Source organism: Trichosurus vulpecula, chromosome 7, assembly GCF_011100635.1.
Source record: "Trichosurus vulpecula isolate mTriVul1 chromosome 7, mTriVul1.pri, whole genome shotgun sequence".
Classification (NCBI taxonomy): Eukaryota; Metazoa; Chordata; class Mammalia; order Diprotodontia; family Phalangeridae; genus Trichosurus; species Trichosurus vulpecula.
This window is the reverse complement of record NC_050579.1, coordinates 88925819-88945818: the sequence shown is the minus strand read 5'-3', so window position 1 is coordinate 88945818 and position 20000 is coordinate 88925819. Positions and strand designations below refer to the sequence as shown.

General features: G+C 39.0%; 1 protein-coding gene across 2 annotated transcripts in view; it reads right to left on the bottom strand.

Moving 5' to 3' along the window:
- C7H6orf118 (chromosome 7 C6orf118 homolog) overlaps positions 1-20000 on the bottom strand; it is a 77248-nt gene that overhangs the window by 31845 nt on the left and 25403 nt on the right. For both annotated transcript variants that reach the window (XM_036765843.1, XM_036765842.1), the window contains 2 exons: positions 13303-13425; positions 12314-12373 (listed from right to left, as the gene is read on the bottom strand). In XM_036765843.1, coding sequence (XP_036621738.1) covers positions 12314-12373; positions 13303-13425 — 183 coding nt within the window. The remainder of the gene's footprint in view (positions 1-12313; positions 12374-13302; positions 13426-20000) is intronic.

The following is a 20000-nucleotide window of genomic DNA, read 5'->3' as shown; positions in this document are numbered from 1 at the left end:
TTCCATCTCTAAATCTAAGATCCTATGAATGCTTTTCTTCCAGAGACTTTGAAGGTTGTGATTTTTTTTCCTAAAAAGTATTAGAAAAATCTGAATATTTTGTATTAGATTGTGTTTATATTTATGAATGAAATAATTAAGATAAAAGATGTTCATTGACTTCCCAGTCTTGGGTATCCCTAGATAATTTCTAAAAGTGATAGAAGTGTTGATTTGTTTGTTTGTTGTTGTTTTCCACATAAGATAATGGACAATGTTACATCACTTCCGTACATTAAGGACAAGAATTATAACATGTCTCTGACCCTCTGGAGTCTTGAAAAGGAAAGAACTGTGCCTCTTTTAATAGTAAAAAATGACCATGGCAATCCGAATTTGGAGTATAAATCAGATAGACAAGCTTTTGGCAGGCAGTGATAAGTTGATTGACAGCTTTCCTTCATCAGTCAAGTGCTATCTGAACAACTATGGATAGAGAGGTAGGAGAGCTGTCTCCCGGCCTTAGAGGGAAAAAAGAGAAAGGCAACTTGGTCAATTAGCCAGTCAATAAACATGGAAGTGTCAACCAAGTACCAGGTACCTGCTAAGAAACAGAGATCTGAAGAAAGATAACCCACGCTCTCAAGGAGCTCCTACTCTAACAGTGGCGACAAACATGCAAACAACCATGCACAAACAAGCTATGTGCAGGATGACTGGAGACAGTCAACAGAGGGAAGACACCTAGAATTAGAAGGACTAGCACAACATGGGAACGGGTGAAGAACAGAAACAAACCAAGATGGTGGGAGGAAAGGACATGGTTGTTCATTTTCTGCTGAACTGGAGGCCATTTTAAAGATGGCGTCTGTCATGCCAAAAGAGAGTAGGTGCAGGGCCTCTCTCTTGTTATCTGCATACTTCTTTGCTTGTTGATCCTAACCCTTTCCAGAGACTAGTCAATAAAGCACATTTGACTGGTTACAGAGCTTCAACATCAAGGAACCTTTTCAGATATTAGGAGAAAGTGTATTAAAAGGCATCAATTTGAATCATGCAAGACTACTCAACAACGATAAGAATGTAAGAAAATGAACAATATCTTACATACAACAAAACAAATTAGGTTTCACTCAAAATGGCATACTGTGCAAAGGTAAACACTTTGCTTCATGTATGACATGTATAACAAATGGTATTTAAAGAGATCACTACCTTTAAATCATATTTTTTGTCTATGTTGTTAAAACTAAATGCAGCAATAAAGCAATGCATTATTTATTTAAAAATAGATAATTATATAAGGAGAGGGATAGGGACCAGAGAGCTAGATGGTGCAGTGGATAGAGCATACACCTGGAGTCAGGAAGACTTGAGTTCAAATCCAATCTCAGACACTGTGTTACTCTGGGAAAGTCATTTAACTCTGTTTGCCTCAGTTTCTTCATCTATTAAATCAGTTGGAGAAGGAAATGGCGAACCACTCCAGTATCTTTGTGTAGAAAACTCTAAATGGCCTTGGCCTAAAAAGGCCAGGGTCTCTCATTGCATCCTGGGCCATTTCCAGTCTTCCTGATGAATATCAAGCCCCTGGACCCAGATGGCTGTGGAGGAGAAAATGAGACTGGAGACCTTGCAGAGCCTTCCCTCACTCAAATCACAACCCACTGCAAGTCATGTCATCAGCTCCCTGATGCCACAGTCCTCTTTGAGAACGAAGGACAAACACAACAACAAATGGGATCACAAAGAGTAGGACAGGAATGAAACAACTGACCAGGAGCCAGGGACTACACTGGAGATTTCACTGGTGTGAGAAACCCGTGGGTAAGGAAACTCCCTCCAGAAATGCAAGTGGGCAACTTGTTTGCAATTTGTAATCTTAGAGAGCCACCTAGACCCCTGGGAGGTTGAAGACTTAGGGTTCCACAGTGACTGCGTCACAGAGACAGGATCTGAACCCAAGTTTTCCTGGCTTCGAGGCCAGCTCTCTATCTACTAGGCAACACTGCCTGACTGTGACATCATTAAGGTAGTCATAATCTTAGTGATAATACCTCAAACAGTTCATGGGGTCATAGGTTTATAGATTTTGGTACAATGAAGTGGCACACTGGATGTAGCATTGGACCTGGGATTAAGAAGCACCGACTTCAAATATGGCCTCAGACACTCGCTCGCTGTGTGACCCTGGTCAAGTCACTTAACTTCAACCTTCTTCCCTCAGTTGTCTCATCTGTAGAAAGGGGATAATATCACCTCACCTACCTCCAAAAATTGTTGTAAGGATAAAATGAGATAAGCAATTTGTAAAGCAATTTACAAACCTTAAATGTCTCTATAAATGCTAGCTATTATTATTTTGGGCTCAGAGGAATACTAGAGCTCATCTAAACCAATACTTTCATTTTACAGATAAGGAAACTGAGGACTGGATCGGGGAAATGTCTTCCCACAGATACATTATTAGTAAGGGGCAGAATGGTGGTAACTCAGATTCTCTGACTCCAAATCCAATCTTCTTAACAAGTTTTTGTTTGGGGTTTTTTTGTTTGTTTGTTTCACAGAAGTACTAGAACAGATGGGAATAGAAACACTAAAGATTATACCAGTTGGAAATTTAAGATGGGGATCATTAAAATATTTGTTCTGCAGGCTTATGATGCAAGTGACACAGTAGCAGCTTAGCAAATCATAAAGGATAAAGGCCCACCCATTAGGTCTATGCGCCCACCATGTCCTCAAGCAGCTTTTTAATGGTGTCATAAATTTGGGCTCTCAGTGATAGTCTACAGAAGAACAAATTAAGCCAGAAAACATGTCAAGTGTACCAGGAATCATAGGATCTCTGAGTTGGAAAGGGCTTCAAAGGCTATATTGTTCAACCAATACCTGAAAAAGAATCCTCTCTATAGCTGTGCTGACCCCTTGACTTCTCTGCAGTATCTGACACTAATAATCACCCTTCTCATTCTGGCTTCCCTCTCTTCTCTGGATGTTTGTGACATTGCTCCCTTCTGACACTACTACTACCATCACTTCTTTTTCAGTTTCCTTTTCTGGAGCATCAGAATCCTGGCCCCTAATTGTGGGTATACCTTAATGTCCTATCCAGGGACATCTTCTTTTCTACCTTCACACTCTTTCCAGGTGACTTCCTCACTTCTAAGCCGATGACTCCCAAATCTCTACATCTCTCTATATCTATAGTCTCTCCCCTGAATTACAATACAAAGTACCAACTGCTCATTGAACATGTCCTACAGGTACTTTTAAACTCAACATATGCCCAAAATAGAATTCATTATATATCCCTTAAAACTTACCCTATTCCTCAACTTCCCTGTTTCTTCTAAGAGTGCCTCCCTACCCCCAGCCGTACTGGTTTGCAATCTCAGCTTTCCTTGACACTGATCACGTAACATATCCAATTAGCTAACAAGACGTGTCGATTTAAGCTCCGCATTGTGTCTCCTATCCATTGCCCTCCCTCCACTCACAGGACCAGCACCCTCATTTATGCCCTCATCACTTCTCTTCCACATTATTATAATAGTTGCCTTGATGGTCTGCCTCAAAGTCTTTCCCTACTCCAATCCATCCATCCTCCACACAGCTGCCAAAGCGATTTTCCCAAAGTACATGTGTGACCACATCAGTCAATAAACTCTAGGGGCTTCCCATTATAGTACCTCTAGGACTGAATACAAACACCCATTTGGCAACTAAAACTCTTCACAGTCTAGGCTTCACCCACATTATTGCCCTTAAACACTGTATGGCCCAATAAAACCCATTAGCTGACATCCATCTTATCCACATTACAAACTTTGTTTAAAATCTTTTCTAAAACCTTGATGAGCTATAAAGCATTTTCCTGATCTAGTATCATAGTAACATAAAAAATCAAATATTTACACTCTAATGGCCTATCGATGAAGCCATGCTACCTCCTTCTAATCACATCTTCCCTTTCCAGATTTTAAGAAACCATCCCTTCAATAACAAAGTCTACATCTGAAGTAAAAATTTCAAAGATTTCATTCTCTTCTCCTTTATCAAAGATAGAACAGAATGTTCCTTTCTTCTCTTCTATGATCTCTCTCCTTTCCTTTATAACTTTTCAAAGTTCACTGACAGCAACTGACTCAGCAATCATATTCCACAGCTCTTCCAGTATTCTGGTATGAGGTCCGTCTTGATCTAGTATTGTTAACTCACCAAAGTATTTTTCATGTTATTTCCTTACTCGCCTAGCTAGGTTTCCAAATACCCATTAGTGGTGTTTGTTCTGTTCCTTCCAGTCCAAAGATCATTCTCTTTTGAGAAGTCAGGAGCAAAGTGTTAAGTGGTTCTTTTCACCATCATTCATTATCATCATCCTATCAGCTCTTCATGTGATGTTTCTCCTTTGATAGTTGCCTTCTCCAAGAAGAAACAAATGGAAAAATTTCAAATGATAAAAAAGCAGCAACTGAGTTGAGTGAAAAAAAATAAATTCTTTAGAAACAGAAATAGTTGCACACCTTAAACTTCTCAGAAGTTCACCCTTCTGGGTCTGTTTCTGGGAACACTGTATTTGTTGAGAATATGTTCTGGGTTGCACTCCAAAATTCACTGGAGATTTCAAAGCCAATTTCTTCAATAATCATTGGGTTTAAATCAGGCAGTGCAAATGTCAGACTTCCTTTCCAAATAGCCCAGATAAAAGTAAATTATTTTTGAGAATCTAATTTTATCTTCACATTTAAAAAGAAGACTTTAGGGGGACAGTTAGTTGGCACAATGGATAAAGCAATGTCCCTGGAATCAGAAGAACTTGGGTTCAAATCTAACCTCAGACACTTACTAGATGTGTCACCCTGGGCAAGTCACTTAACCCCTGTTGCCTCAAAAAAGAAAAAGAAAAGAAGACTTTATTTGTAAAAAAAAAAAATGGGAAGAACACTGCATGTCTATAAGAGACTACAAATCTCACAGATCCAAGATTCAAAAGTAGTAATGTAAGGTAGCCTTGCTACTTCATTAGACTACACTACAAAATAAGCAAGACATTTCATGTTAAAGAGCAAATTTCAAATGTTGCAGAACGTAGAGTTCCTTCAGGTGTTTGATTCAGGAAGGCATTCTGAAATTCAACCAGAGATATTCCTTCTATAACACGATGATAAGACTTTTATATAACATTGCCTTCTAGTTGTAGCTGCTCCCCCACTTCATATTCTTCCATTGTGTAGACCGTGCAGTGTTTCAGCGAAAGCTTGGGTAGGAAAAAGAAGACTGCAATTCCTTTCCATGTCCACTTTCCATGATGCCTGCTCCCAGGGGGGTTTTATTCATTGATAGATGTTTCCAAGAGCTTAATTTCCCATAAGAAAGAAAGTTCAGTGCAGAACATCTGGATGGGCAGACCTTGACTTATTAGCAGGGATTTCTGGGCTGCAGAAGAATAAAAGCAGGAAGTCACGTGAAGGATGCAATTAAACCAATGCCTATGGCAGGAAAAGGGATGGCAGGTGGGCCGCATGCTTGCTTATTGCCAAAAATAAGCTGATAGAGGAAAAGGGCTTCTTTCTGTGAAGATATAGCGGAAATCCATAGATGTTGGACACGTAAAGACTACATCAAGTTCTCATCATTTCTCCAAGATTAGGGATTCCAGGATCATAGACATGGAATGGAAAGGGAGCTTAGAGGTATTCTAATCCAATCTCCTCATTTTTACAAATGATGAAACCAGAGACCCAGAGAAATGAAATGATTTGCTCAAGGTTAGACAAGAAGTGTGTCAGAGGCAGGATTTGAACCTACGTCCTCTGGCTCCCCAGGCTACCATGCAGATAAGGACTGTACATTACAGAGATGGAAAACCAATCTTAGTTTCTTTATCACCTCAGGTATAAGATAGGTAGGTGATTCATTTAGAGCTAATAAATATATAGTATCTCTCTTTTACTTCGTAAGAAGTAGCTTCTAAAGGCCAGATCTTTACTGTTTAAACATTAGATTTTACAACTCGAATTAGCCATAGAATGATCATGTATGGTATATTAAGTTTAAAAACGTGATTCATTGAGATAATTATGCACTTCTTTGAATCTCCTTGAAAATGGTCTTAATTTTTTGATAGGTCCTGTGATTTCAATGGAATATGGTAGTGAGGAAACTCTCTCTAACAATGTAAGTTTCCACCATCTTGGTAACTTATTTATGCTCTTAGAGAGTTGTTTGGGACATTGGGGAGTGAAGTGACTTTCCCAGGGTCACACAGCCAATATGATTCAGACTTGGATGCAAATCTCTCTGGCTGCCTCTCCAAAATGCTGAATTTTTTTCAAATCTAACTAGAGTCTCTGTCTACCTCATTAGGGCCAGCTAGAGCTTGCTCTGGCCTAGCATAGCCTTTGGGTACTCAGGCTCACCTCCACTAAAGTCCAGTCATGCCTCATTTGGGTAAAGAAGTAGCAAATTTTAGAGGAACCAATAGATTTCCCTCTCCTTCAGCTAGGTAGCATCACAGACAGAGCAGTGGGCTTCGAGTTAGGAAATCTTGACTGGAAATCTAGCTTGAGATACTTACTAGCAGGGTGACCTGAGCAAGTCACTTAACATTTGTCTGAATCAGTTTTCTCACCCATAAAATGGGGATAATATAGCACCTACTACAAGCAAGGTTATTGTGAGGCTCAAAAAGGAGATATTTGTAAATTACTTAGCATAGTCCCTGGAATATGGTGGGATTTGAATTGTAATTCGCCTTGAAAGTGTTTATTGATGTGTTTTTTTTTTCTATCCTCTTGCTGATTAAATAATTCCAATTAAATATTTTACTTATAAAAGCTATGTTCCTGATCTGGTCTGCTAGCGAAATGCAAAGTCACTTCAAATGATTTTTGAGTTTCCCGGATGAACTGGGCCAGGAGTTTGAGTTGAGGGGTACTTATCTCCCAAAAAATTACACCCGGAAGCCAGTAGCTCATGGGAGCCCAGAGTCACAAAGCCCATGGGTTACATTTAAATTACATGAAATCAAGAAATGAACTGGTTGATTTGTGAAGGTAGAGAAATTTTTTCTCAATCCCAGCAAAGTTTCAGTTTTCAGAAACCCATGAAGATCATGAAAATGAAACATCCAAAGGGTGAAAAACTGTTGTGAATTTCAAAAGTAAAAATGATTAAATAGAATTCCATGTAATCAATAAAGATTTCTTCTTCCTGTTTTTTTTTCCCTCCCAGAAGCTTTCCTAAAAAAAACAACTGTTTGGTTTGACTATGATATTGATTGTTCTCTACTAAATTTTTAGGTTTTGGTTTTCCCTCTCATAAATTGTCCTAGCTAAGAGGTATTTAATACTTCAAAGGTCCATTATTTGGGGGGGGAGTGGGGAGCAGTTGCTCTCTTCATGGATACAGCCACCCCTTAATTTATGAACCAGTTTTATGCATTCCTGCAACAAAATAGTAAGCCATCACTTGGTGTCCTAGAGTGCACTGATGGGAATCCTTGAACTGAGCTAGACAAATTCTTGGCAAATAGATATAGGCTGTGGGCTCATCCTTGAAGGTTTTCAAGCTTGGAAAGATCTCTCAAAGTGTGTGTTCTGCTGACATTGCCTTAAGGACCCAGGTTCACTTTCCTTCCATAATGAGGAAAACTTTCATGACAGTGAGCCTGGGTTCTCAGAGATTCTGCAAAGAGAATGCAAACTGTGACCTACCATGATAAAAGAGATACTTTCTAACTTCAATTGCTTGTTGGTCTATTTAAAACAAAAGTCAACAAAATCTGAAAGTAAATTTAATTCGTAAATTCATAATTTTCATCTGAATTACTTATACTTTTATATTAAATGTACCACACGTTATTATTCTGTGAGCAAAGTGAGACATTATTTTTTGTATTCCTAGATTAACAAAGTAAACTGTATCTTCCCATAAAGGACATTTATTTCATTATGAAAAATGACACTGTCCTGTGGTTGTGAGGCAGGTCCAAATTATCTGGTGTACAAATGTGCCTTGTGAGCCACACTCACGTACACAGCACTGTTGGTTATTTGTGTCAGCATATTAGAAACTGTCCCTTAGAAAATGTGAGGGAGAAAATACAGTCATCCCTTCAACATTGCAATTTTCACTTGCGCAGGTTGGCACAAGAAATTAAATGGGAATTTTAGGGGAATTTTACAGAAGCCACAGATGACACATGAAGGCCAGCAGATGATGCAGGAAAAGTTTAGAAACTCAGAAATGCATAAAGTATATGGATAGTATTGCATAATATCAACATATTTTATTTTTTAATGCCATAATAATTCAGACTTCTTTCTTCTCTGGTACAAAATATTTTATATGGATTTTCTGGCTAATGGGGGTCACCACACCCCTAAACCCCCCCCAATGTGCAGTTATTTATTATCCTTGGATTAACTGACCCCTGTTTCAACAACCTGGCTAGCAGCTTCTGTGGGGGTATAAGATTCACCCACAGCCAGCACCCAGAAAGCTGCCAACAGCACAGGTTCTTTTGATCTGCTTAATTAAGGAAAGCAAGGTGAAGGGGTTGACAAGCTTACTTTTAATTCAAATATCATTCAGTTAGTTCAGGGGAAAAAAACCAGCACCCTGAACTTCAAAACAAAATGCAAACAAATTACAGACATCAACAAACTTTGTCTGATTCAACTCCCAAAAGATAGTTACCAGAGTTCAACAAAGTTTCAACATCCGGGTTTACAAGCTGGAGGGCTCCTTAACTACAGCTGCCCGGAGTCTCCTCATCAACACCATCTCCAGAGCCCCACACAAATGGCTCTGTCCTCCCTTCTTATAGGGCTTCAGACATCAAACATCATCTGAATCACCAGAGCTCAGGCTCTGGTGATTGTTTCTTGAGTTGGCCCCTCCCCTTAGGACCCTGGGAGGTTCACATCCACATGGATTACTAACACCTAATGGGGTTTGGGCCTGGGGCTTAGCACCTAGTAAAGCTCACTGAGATAAATTGAGTCACTCAAAGAAAACAAAGGCCATTCTGGTTACAACCCCTCCCTTAAGATTCCAGGAATACAGAACTAGAGTGGGAGGGGGCTGCAGAGGCCATCTAATCTAACTCCTTCCTTTTACCAAGGAGGAACCTGAGGACCAGAGAATCTGGGTGATCTGCCCAAGGTTAGTTATACCAGTGGTGAGTAATAGAAAGGGGATTTGAATGGATGAATGAACTTACCATGTACTTAATGCTAGGCATTATGCCAAAGGGTGGAGATACAAACACAGAAAGCAACATAATTCCTCAAAGAGTTTATATTCTAAAAGAGGAAATCCACACATATTGGGTAGCGGTCACCAGGAAGAAACATATTGGTCTGGGAGGTTGCAAGGCATTGGAACAACATATCCTTTCTGGGAATGATATTGTTAATTTGACCACTGTTCTCACAGCTAGAGGTAGAAAATTGGGTAAGGGGAGGAGAAGGGCAGTAATAAATGAAGAGAGCCAGAATTGGGGGTGCCTAGATATGGTGAACCCCCACTTTTAGGAATATGGTACCCCAAGTCAAGAGTTGGATTACCAGTTGGGAAGTGGGGGGTGGAACAAACATGATATAAAGATGGACAGAACGCATCATGGCAAGTCTGAAGGCACCTGGATATGGAGAACTCTCACCCTCTAACTACAGAGTAAGGGCTCATTCTTCTATACCACACTTCCTCTTTCTAGGAAGGACTTGCTTCCCAGCTCTGTCAAAGTCATGGTCCTCCCCTTCATCATTTGAGCAGCCCTGATGCAGAAGCAATAAAACTTAGGCATGAACCTAGGGGAGTGATGAGAGCTTGGCTACATAACCTCAGGGCACCTTCCTCTTCCTCCTCCAGGGCCTAAAGAACATCACACTTGAAGCCTGGTGACCCCCCACTCTGGCAGGTGAGGTCCAGCAGTGGCTTTCATTCTGAATCTTGCTTCCCTTTCTATCTAGCCATAGGATTTGCTGTGTGTGAGTTCAAATGCACTCATCTTAAAGCTCTATTGTCTTACATATTTTGGTCTGATTCTTTTTGTTTTTTAACTCTTTATGTCCCAAGACTTATAGAACAGATAGGGACAAGTTTTTAAGTACTTATTTGGCCAATAATCCAATATAGATTCAAAACTCTCAGCCATGCAAAAGATTTTTGTTTTGCTTTTACTATTTTTCTTTTTTTCTGTTTAATGACAAAACATTTCCTGGAGAAAGAGGAGAACTGACAGCAAACAAAATGTTTCTCAAAAGGGTATAAAAGCCTCTTTCTACCTGCTATAAAACTTGATAATCCATTAGTACCTCCCTCGTTTATCTTTATTATTCACTCTAATAAGATTTTTTTCAGACTTTGCCACAATGCCTCAAATGTCATTTCACCCAGAACTTCTCTTGGTACCTTTGGCCCCCTCACCCTAGAACATCCATCTTCTCCTGTGGCCTTCTCACCCTAGAATATCCCTTCACCAAACTGGCCCCTTCTCCCATTGCTAAGCTCCTCCCTGGGCTTCCATTTTGGAGAGGAGTCCAGGCCAGCCAGCTTTAATTCTATTGTTTCTTCTTTCAACTTTCCACGAAGGGTACCTTCTCCCCACCTTCTCAGCTTCCTTTTGTGAGTCTGCTTTCCCCGTTAGAATGTAAGGGGATTGAGGGCTCCCCTTGAGGGCCAGGATTCTCTTTTTGCTTTTATCTGTATTCCCAATGCTTAGCACAGTGCCTAGCACTGAATAGTTGAGATACATCATATTTTATGGAGAACTCCCACTGGGCAAGTGTTCACATGGTGGTCAGAAGAAGCAATACAAAGATACTCTCAAAGTCTCTCTTAAGAATTTTGGAACTGATTGTGACATGGGGGACATTGGCACAGAACCTCTCAGCATGGTGCACCCACATCAGAGAAGGTGCTGTGCTGTATAAGCAAAGCAGAATTGAAACAGCTCAAAGAAATGCAGGGTGCACAAATTTAGAGAATCCACCCCAAATGTTCACAGGGACTATTTGTTCCCAGACCGTGGTAGAACGTTCTCAGCTCATATTGGTCTAATCAGTCACAGTCAGACACACTGAAACTTAACTCTAGCATAGTGATGTCATTTTGGTCCTCTCCGAGAACGAAGGACAATAACCAACCAACCCACAGTACCTAGCACATAGTAAATGCTTAATAAATGCTTGTTGCCTTGTTGCTTTACCCTCTAGATATATTTCAGCTCCTCATTTTCTTCTCTTAATATTTTCTGAAATGAAGCCCTTTGGAAAGCCAAGGTATCAGGCATACACCTTTAGAGCTGGAAGTCACTGAGTCCAACACCTTCATTTTAAAGGTGAGAAAGCTGAGGCATAGTAAAGTGAAAATGAATTACCTAGGTTTATATAGTTAGCACCTGAGACAAGATCTGAATCAAGTTCTTAACTCCAAATCCAGTACCTTGTCCCCGACACCACAGTGTCTTATCAGCTCATAGGCATGTGGTATCAGAGATGAACTAGACTGAGTCTTAACAAAGTCCTTTGGAGTCAAATGCTGAAGAATGATAAGCTCTGAGAGCTGTTAACAGCACTACTTGTTCACCAGCATAAACTGTGTGTTCATTAACAAGCATGTCAAGGAGAACATCGGGGGCAGAGAAAGATGCTAGATTTCTGTAATCTCTTGTCATTTCTTTAAAGTAGCTCTCCTTTCCTTTACTTACATTGAAATTCACGTTCAAATTATCTTGAAATTGAAGATGTAGTTGAAATCTAACTCAGCTTTAGTGTTTCTATGAATTGGAGGATTATGGTAAGAGATGGATAAAAAGGAAATGTCACCTCAGGTAATTTATATGTCAGCTATTTCTATTTTCTTAGCTTACCAATTCAAACTGCTTGGAGGAATGCCACTCTGAATGAGCAAGAACTTTAACAAGTGATGCTTTTTAATTAGTTTTGAATTCAACAATCACAAGAAATAAGGCAAATGGTGTTGGAAAGTAGGCATCCTTGTCTTGCTGCAACGAATTCGTAAAACCTCTTTGTAGTTAATGCATCAAAGGCCTGCATACAGATAAGTGCCAAAGGGTTTAAAAGCAAGCTCCTCCCTTAAGGAGGATGGCTGCCCTTTCTGCACTATCGTTTATTACATTAACTTCTTTAGCAAACTTTTCCCCATAGTACAAAACTCACACTTGACCCAGGAATTGAAGACCCCCAAATAGTGAAGTTCACAGGAGGCTTTCTTGAATATGAGGGAGAAATGATTCATGAACCATGTGCTTCACCTGAATACTTAAACACCCTCTTTTAAGACTTTCATGAGTAGCTATTACCTTGTACTGGATGGAAGACTGGGAATCCAGAAGAATTGCCATGTAGAGTTCATATTCATTCTAAATCAATAAAAAGCATTGAAAAGTGTTATGAGACAAGAGGAGATAATACGTAACTAAACAGAAGTTAAGGTAGTCCTTTCAGAAAATCTTGTGATATTGTAAAAATCTCCTGACAAGGATTTCCACTCTTAATTATGTTTCAGGCCATCACCTATTGTTAAATAGTTCACTTTATTATTTGGGTAAATAAAAAAAGGCATTATCAACAAAAAGACATTTCTCCAATGTCAAATTTCAGTGTTACTCGACCTAGTACTTTATAGTGTCAAGACCATATGACCTGATACATGCCTTATATAATTACCTTGTGCCACAAGAACAAAGCCAATGGACTTGATTCGCAGCATGCCATCCATGGAAACACATTACAAAACCTAGAACTTTCTGCAGTGAGTGTTCTGCTGCTACTTTGGATTCAAAAGGGACCTTCTTATTCTAACTCAAATTCAGCAACAAGGGTCATTTTTTGGTCATGAAATATTAATAAATTACTACAGCTAAGGATTCTCTGTTGAACATAAGCAATAATATTTGTTTAATTATGACAACCAATTACAGCTTCTTTAACCCATATTTCAAAAGTATAAAAAGGATATGATTTAGTTGGTGTGAGTACTCCTGCTAATAAAGATTGCAACCCATCTAAAATTTTACTGACAGCCTTTGAGAGTTGCTCTGGGTGAAGAAAAAAAAAAAACAACCAAAAGCCCATTACCCTACAGCTGACCTTGGAATGAACCTCCTCAAATTTAGAAAGCTAGTCCTTTGAAGACAGACATAAGTCAGTATTTACTTTAGTGAGCCTTACAATTTAGATTATGCCATGTGAAAATATACAAGTCTTTCTGATTGAGGTTTGGTAGAAGAGTACTATTTGGGAAATTAAAAATTTCAAAAAAAAATGTAAATGTCTGAGGTTATGTTACCTTCACTTCCTTCAGGAGGTCACCAAACATAAGAGAGCTGTTACAAATGTCCTCAAAGATTTTCCCAAACACATGCAGTCTGTTAAATTCTGGGGGAGCATTATTATGTATTTTCTGGAGTTCCTTGAAGAAAATCAGAATTAGCGATTCATTTAGGATGCTTTCGTTCCCTACAAACGTTTTTTCCACTATTCAGCCCCCCAATCACTGTAATATGCACTGCCTGTGATATCCTAGTTTCCCAACAGAAGAAATATTACTTACTCAATGATTCACCAGATATTTTCACCTATCCCTCCACCATCTTTTTCCAAGATCAATTTTCTTGCCTCCTCCATTTCCATAACCAAATGTCATATCCAAGCTTATTTATTTCATATGTAGACAACTATAAATTCTTCCTTCCTGGCCTCCAACCTCCAGACTTTAACTAGGGGATAAAGGGGAAAGTCCTTTGCCAACTACTTGAATAATCTTAATCTAAGCCACCTGGTTCCCTGGGTACTTCACCAGAATTCTGAGTCTCAAACCCTCCTCCTTCTAGAATTTACCCACCCCAGTTTAGGCCCTTGTCATCTTTTCTTGCATAGATAATTACCATGGCTTCTTAATTGTCTTCCCTGCTTCTAGTTTCACTCCTTACCAGATATTCCTCCACATAGCTGTTAAATTATTTTTTAAGACACATTTTTGCCTATTGCACTCCCTCCCTCAAAAACTATCAGTGGCTCCCTTTTGTTCACAGAATTTCTCAGAGTTGAATAGGACATGATAAGAAGTCTAACCCACACCTGAAAAAGAAATCCTTTCACTAAATTCCTGATGTTCTGGTTTTGCTTAAAGGTAGTAGTGTGCTGGTAAGTATTTAACAACCTACTCTGTATGTACTGCATATTTTTTAAATTTAATTTGAATTATTAACATTTTCTCTATCATTTTTTTAGTCTAGACAATCAATAAAACAATAAATTAAACCCTGATTTACAGTGTTTGCTGATTTCCAATTCTGATTCTCACACTCAGCTCATGAACCAGTATGAGCTGGTTCCAGGCCACCCTTGCTCAAAGACCTATAGTGATGGGACACTACCTACTTTCCAAGGCAGTCCAGTCCCCTTTTGGATAACACTTTTGGTTAGGATGTTTTTTCCTTAGATAGAGCTAAATTTTGCCTCTTTGCAACTTTGACCTATGGCTTCTGAGCACAAGCTTTCTAAAGCCAAGAAGATGGAGATCTCTTTCATCTCTCTGGCAGCCCTTCAGATACTTCTATCCAAACATTTCCAGTTCTAGTATGTGATAATAGCTAATACTTAGTGCTTTAAGGTTTGCAAATGCTTTACATATGTTATTTACCACAACCCACTGAGGTAAGTGTTTTTATTAGCCTCATTTTACAGATGAGAAGACTGAGTCTGAGAAAAGTTAAGTGACTTGCCCAGAAGTTAAGTGAGGCAAGATTTGAACTCAGATCTTCTTGACTTCAAGTCCAACATTCTATTGACTATACCATCTCAATGCCCTGATCCCCATATGGTATAATCTTGAAGTGATTTACAAATTTGGTCACCTTCATCTGGATGACCTCCAACTAAAAAAAATGGGCTTCTTAAAATGTGAGAGGAACACAATACAAGGTCTGCAGAAAACATAGTATATCACCCTTCTAGTTTTTGGCACTATTTCTCTGTTAAAGCAACCTGTTTATTTTCCATCTGCTGCCCTGCCTGGTTTCAACTCCAAGGAACAAGTTACCCCTCCAAGGATAAGCTCATAGCTTCTAAACTCACTACCATGCTGCTAACTCTGGCCTAACTGACACCGCCTCTCTTAGCCTCCTCTCCCCTCTGCAGGGGTAGAGGGCAGAGAATCAAACTCCTCACAATGCCTTGTTTTATAGACGGCAGAAATTGGACTCTCAGATCACTCTGCTTTGCATCTACTAACCTGCCAAGTTTCAACTCCATGGAAAAAGATGCCCCAGCACCAGGGTCTTCCCCCCTCCCCTCTTTCCTGCCTCCTTTTGTATACTGATTTCCCCTTTAAAGTATAAGCTCATTGCGGGCAGGGACTATCTTTCTTTTTATAAATTGTATCCCCAAAGCTTAGCACAGTGTCTGGCATGTCACAGGCTTTTAGTAAGTATTTATTGGACTGGATTGGAGGATGCTATTTGTTCTCTTGGGTGCCACATCACACTGTTGACTTATGTTGAGCTTGTTTCATATTAAAACGACCAAATCTTTTTCTCTAAATTAGTTGCTATCCAACCATAACCTTCCATATTTTGTATTACAAAAACTGATCTATTGAACATATGTGTAAGAATATACATTTATACCTACTAACTGGAATCAGCCAATCATTTCAACTTTTTGAGCTCTTTTGGATTCTCTAATGCAAAATGTTAGCTAGTTTTGTTAACTGTATTTCATATTTAAATTTGCTAAGCATGTCATCGACACTTTATCCAATTCATTAATAAAAGTGTTGAACAGCAGAATACCCCAGGGCTACGTCCCTAGGGTACCCTGCTCAACACCACCTACCAAGCTGACATAAAAATGTGAATGACTGTAGGTCATTAATCAGCTCTGAATTCAACTATTAGAGTCTTATACACCTCAAGTGACGTCTTATGTCTCAATATTTCTTAATCCTCTTCTTTTCTACCATGTTGAAGATTGACTATTATCCCTAGAGCAAAATACAAATCCCTCAGCATAGCATTTAATGCCCACCATATCACTCCAACCTACCTTTCTAGTCTTTTTTCATCATACCCCCTTACATATATGCCATATTCTATTCAGACTAGACTGGGGTCATCATCTGTGCCTAGAATATGCTCCTGCTGATCTCTGACCTCTGAACATCCTTATCTTCCTTCAAAGCATAACTGAAGTGCCGCTGCCTGCCATGAGGTCTTCCCTGCCCCCACAATCCCATTTTGTTAGTGCTTTCTTGCTCCTCAAATATCATGTCTATGTTGTATCTTTTGGAAGAATACAAGCTCTGGAAGGCTTATCAATTTTTTTTCTTTCTGTCACCAATATCTAAGCTTTTAAAAATGAAAATCTATAGCAGACTATGTATGTATAGAAATATAATCAATACTAATAGTTATGGTGACAATAATAATGGAAGATGTCTATATAATGTTTCAAGTTTTAAAATATTTTACATAGATTATCTCATATGATTCTTACAATAGCCCTCTGATGTAGTTTCTACACTTATCTGTAGTATCTACATTTATCTGATGAGAAAACTGACTTTCAGAGAGGGTGATAAACTTCCTCCTGGTTACAGGGCTAGTACATATTAGAAGCAGAATCTGAATCTCACGGATAGAAAGTTGTAGATAATACACAAGAGGCCACCTAGCTTATTGTTTGTTGACTATTTAAAAAAATTTGATTTGGTAAGCAAAATACTCATGTAAAATTTCTCCTCCAAGAAATTTTCTCTCATGCATAGGTCAAAATCATACCAGATTCATTAGAGATGGGTTAAGAGATAACGTTGTTCAGTGACTTTCTGATTATTAATACCAAGGGAAGCATAAAACAGGGAAAGCTATGCTCGCCAAAGGTGATTGCTGCCACTATTTAGGATGTCCAGGACAAAGTCCAAAAGGAAGAGAGATTCCCTATAAAATAGTGCGATGCTCCAGAGACACCATTTTGTGGATTAAATTGTGCTTACTGCATTAAGCTCCTGAACACTGCAGAAGCTACTAAATCAAATCTGTAATGACCCAAAAGAGTTCAGCTTGACAATACAGAGACAGAGAGAGAGAGACAGAGAGAGACAGAGAGAGACAGAGAGAGACAGAGAGAGACAGAGAGAGACAGAGAGAGAGACAGAGAGAGAGACAGAGAGAGAGACAGAGAGACAGAGAGACAGAGAGACAGAGAGACAGAGAGACAGAGAGACAGAGAGAGAGAGAGACAGAGAGAGAGAGAGAACAAACAAGTAGAAAAGGAATGCCAATGCAGTGAGGAATAGGCTGTTAGACTGACAGAGCTGGTCCATTAATAAATATATCTTGGACCATCACTATGGATAAAGAACTGGGCCCACAAAGAAGAAGACGAAGAAAAAGGACCAGATCCTCTTTGGAAAATTGTGCAGTGCTTCTCTTTGTATGCAAGCTTCTCCTAGAAACAAACCCATCTATTTAACAATAGAATTCTTGCAGTGACACAGGATTATTGCAAGATCACTCACAAGAAATATAGAGGTATATTCACTGGGATAAGAAATAAGCTACAACATATTACTGATGGAGAATTGTTTAGGAGAAGCAACCTAAATGATACCACTGGAGAGCTGTATGACTACAACAGTAAGTAGATCATTTATATGAGAGATAAATAACCCTAGTGGTGTCTATGCACTGGTAAGAGACTTAGGGGAAGGCTCTCACTCAGCATGTTGGGTAGTCCCTGATGGAGGATTTATGAAATAACATGGACAAAAGGGTCAAGAGTCACATAGGTGGGGCCAACATAGATAAATTATGAACTGCCCTATTGAAAAGCCTATCTACAGAAGAAATAATAGATCCATCAAAGTACAAAAGTGTCCTCAGTGCTTCATTCAAAGTAGGTCATTAGCAAATGTTAGTTGAAATGCATTGAATTATACTTTATAAACTATCTTTCCTGTATGTTTGCTTGACATTACTTAAGCTACAGCTTATTTTCTGTTCCTTTTTCTTTTTCTCTTTCATTTTATATTTTGAGCCTCTTCAACACTATGGACTGAAACTTCTGTTAAGATTGTGATTCTATGTAAGAGTAACCTTTTTGTTTTATTTTTTGTTGTTGTTGTTTTTATACCTAGCCCATGATTTGGTTGGTATAGAGAGTTCCTGTATAGAAATCCCATCTACCAAGGCAGTCAGTTAACTTCTGTGGTCCTCAGAAACTAATTAGACTAGATGATCTCCGAGAGGGCTTTTCAAATTTCCTTTATTCTTTTTTTAATTTATTTATTTAACATATTTAGTTTTAGCATTGATTTTCACAACAGTTTGAATTACAAATTTTCTCCCCATTTCTACCCTCCCCACCACTCCAAGATGACACATATTCTGGTTGCCCTGTTCCCCATTCAGCCCTCCCTTCTGTCACCCAACTCCCCTCCCATCCCCTTTTCCCTTCCTTTCTTGTAGGGCAAGATAAATTTCTATGCCCCATTGCCTATGTATCTTATTTTCTAGTTGCATGCAAAAACTTTTTTTTGTTTTTGAACATCTGTTTTTAAAACTTTGAGTTCCAAATTCTCTCCCCTCTTCCCTTCCCACCCACCCTCCCTAAGAAGTCAAGCAATTCAACATAGGCCACATGTGTATCATTATGTATAATCCTTCCACAACACTCGTGTTGTGAAAATCTAACTATATTTTGCTCCTTCCCAACCCATCCCCCTTTATTGAATTTTCTCCCTTGACCCTGTCCCCTTTCCAAAGTGTTTGTTTTTGATTACCTCCACCTCCATCTGCCCTTCCCTCCATCATCCCCCCCTTTTTTATCTTCTTCCCTCTTCTTTCCTGTGGGGTAAGATACCCAATTGAGTATGTATGGTATTCCCTCCTCAGGTCAAATCTGATGAGAGCAAGATTCACTCATTCCCCCTCACCTGACTTCTCTTCCCTTCCTACAGAACTGCTTTTTCTTGCCACTTTTATGCGAGATAATTTACCCCATTCTATCTCCCCCATCTCCCTCTCTCAATATATTCCTCTCTCATCCCTTAATTTGATTTTATTTCTTTTAGATATCTTCCCTTCATCTTCAACTCACCTTGTGTCCACTCTCTCTCAGTCTCTCTCTCCCTCTCCCTCTCTCTCTCTCTCTCTCTCTCTCTCTGTCTCTCTCTCTCTCTCTGTATATATATATATATATATATATATATACATACATATATATATATGCACACACACATATGTACATACATGCACATTCACTTACACATATATACATAAACATATATGTATATGCATATTCCTTTCAGCTACTATGATATTGAGGTTTCATGAATCATATACATCATCTTTCTATGTAGGAATGTAAACAAAACAGTTCAACTTTAGTAAGTCCCTTATGATTTCTCTTTCTTGTTTATCTTTTCATGCTTCTCTTGATTCTTGTGTTTGAAATTCAAATTTTCTATTCAGCTCTGGTCTTTTCACTGAGAAAGCTTGAAAGTCCTCTATTTTATTGAAAGTCAATATTTTGCCTTGGAGCATGATACTCAGTTTTGCTGGGTAGATGATTCTAGGTTTTAGTCCTAGCTCCCTTGACCTCCGGAATATCGTATTCCCAGCCCTTCGATCTCTTAATGTAGAAGCTGCCAGATCTTGAGTTATTCTGATTGTGTTTCCACAATACTCAAATTGTTTCTTTCTGGCTGCTTGCAGTATTTTCTCCTTGATCTGGGAGCTCTGGAGTTTGGCAACAATATTCCTAGGAGATTGCTTTTTGGGATCTATTTGAGGAGGCGATCGATGGATTCTTTCAATTTCTATTTTGCCCTGTGGCTCTAGAATATCAAGGCAGTTCTCCTTGATAATGTCTTGAAAGATGATATCTAGGCTCTTTTTTGATCATAGCTTTCAGGTAGTCCAATAATTTTTAAATTATCTCTCCTGGATCTATTTTCCAGGTCAGTGGTTTTTCCAATGAGAT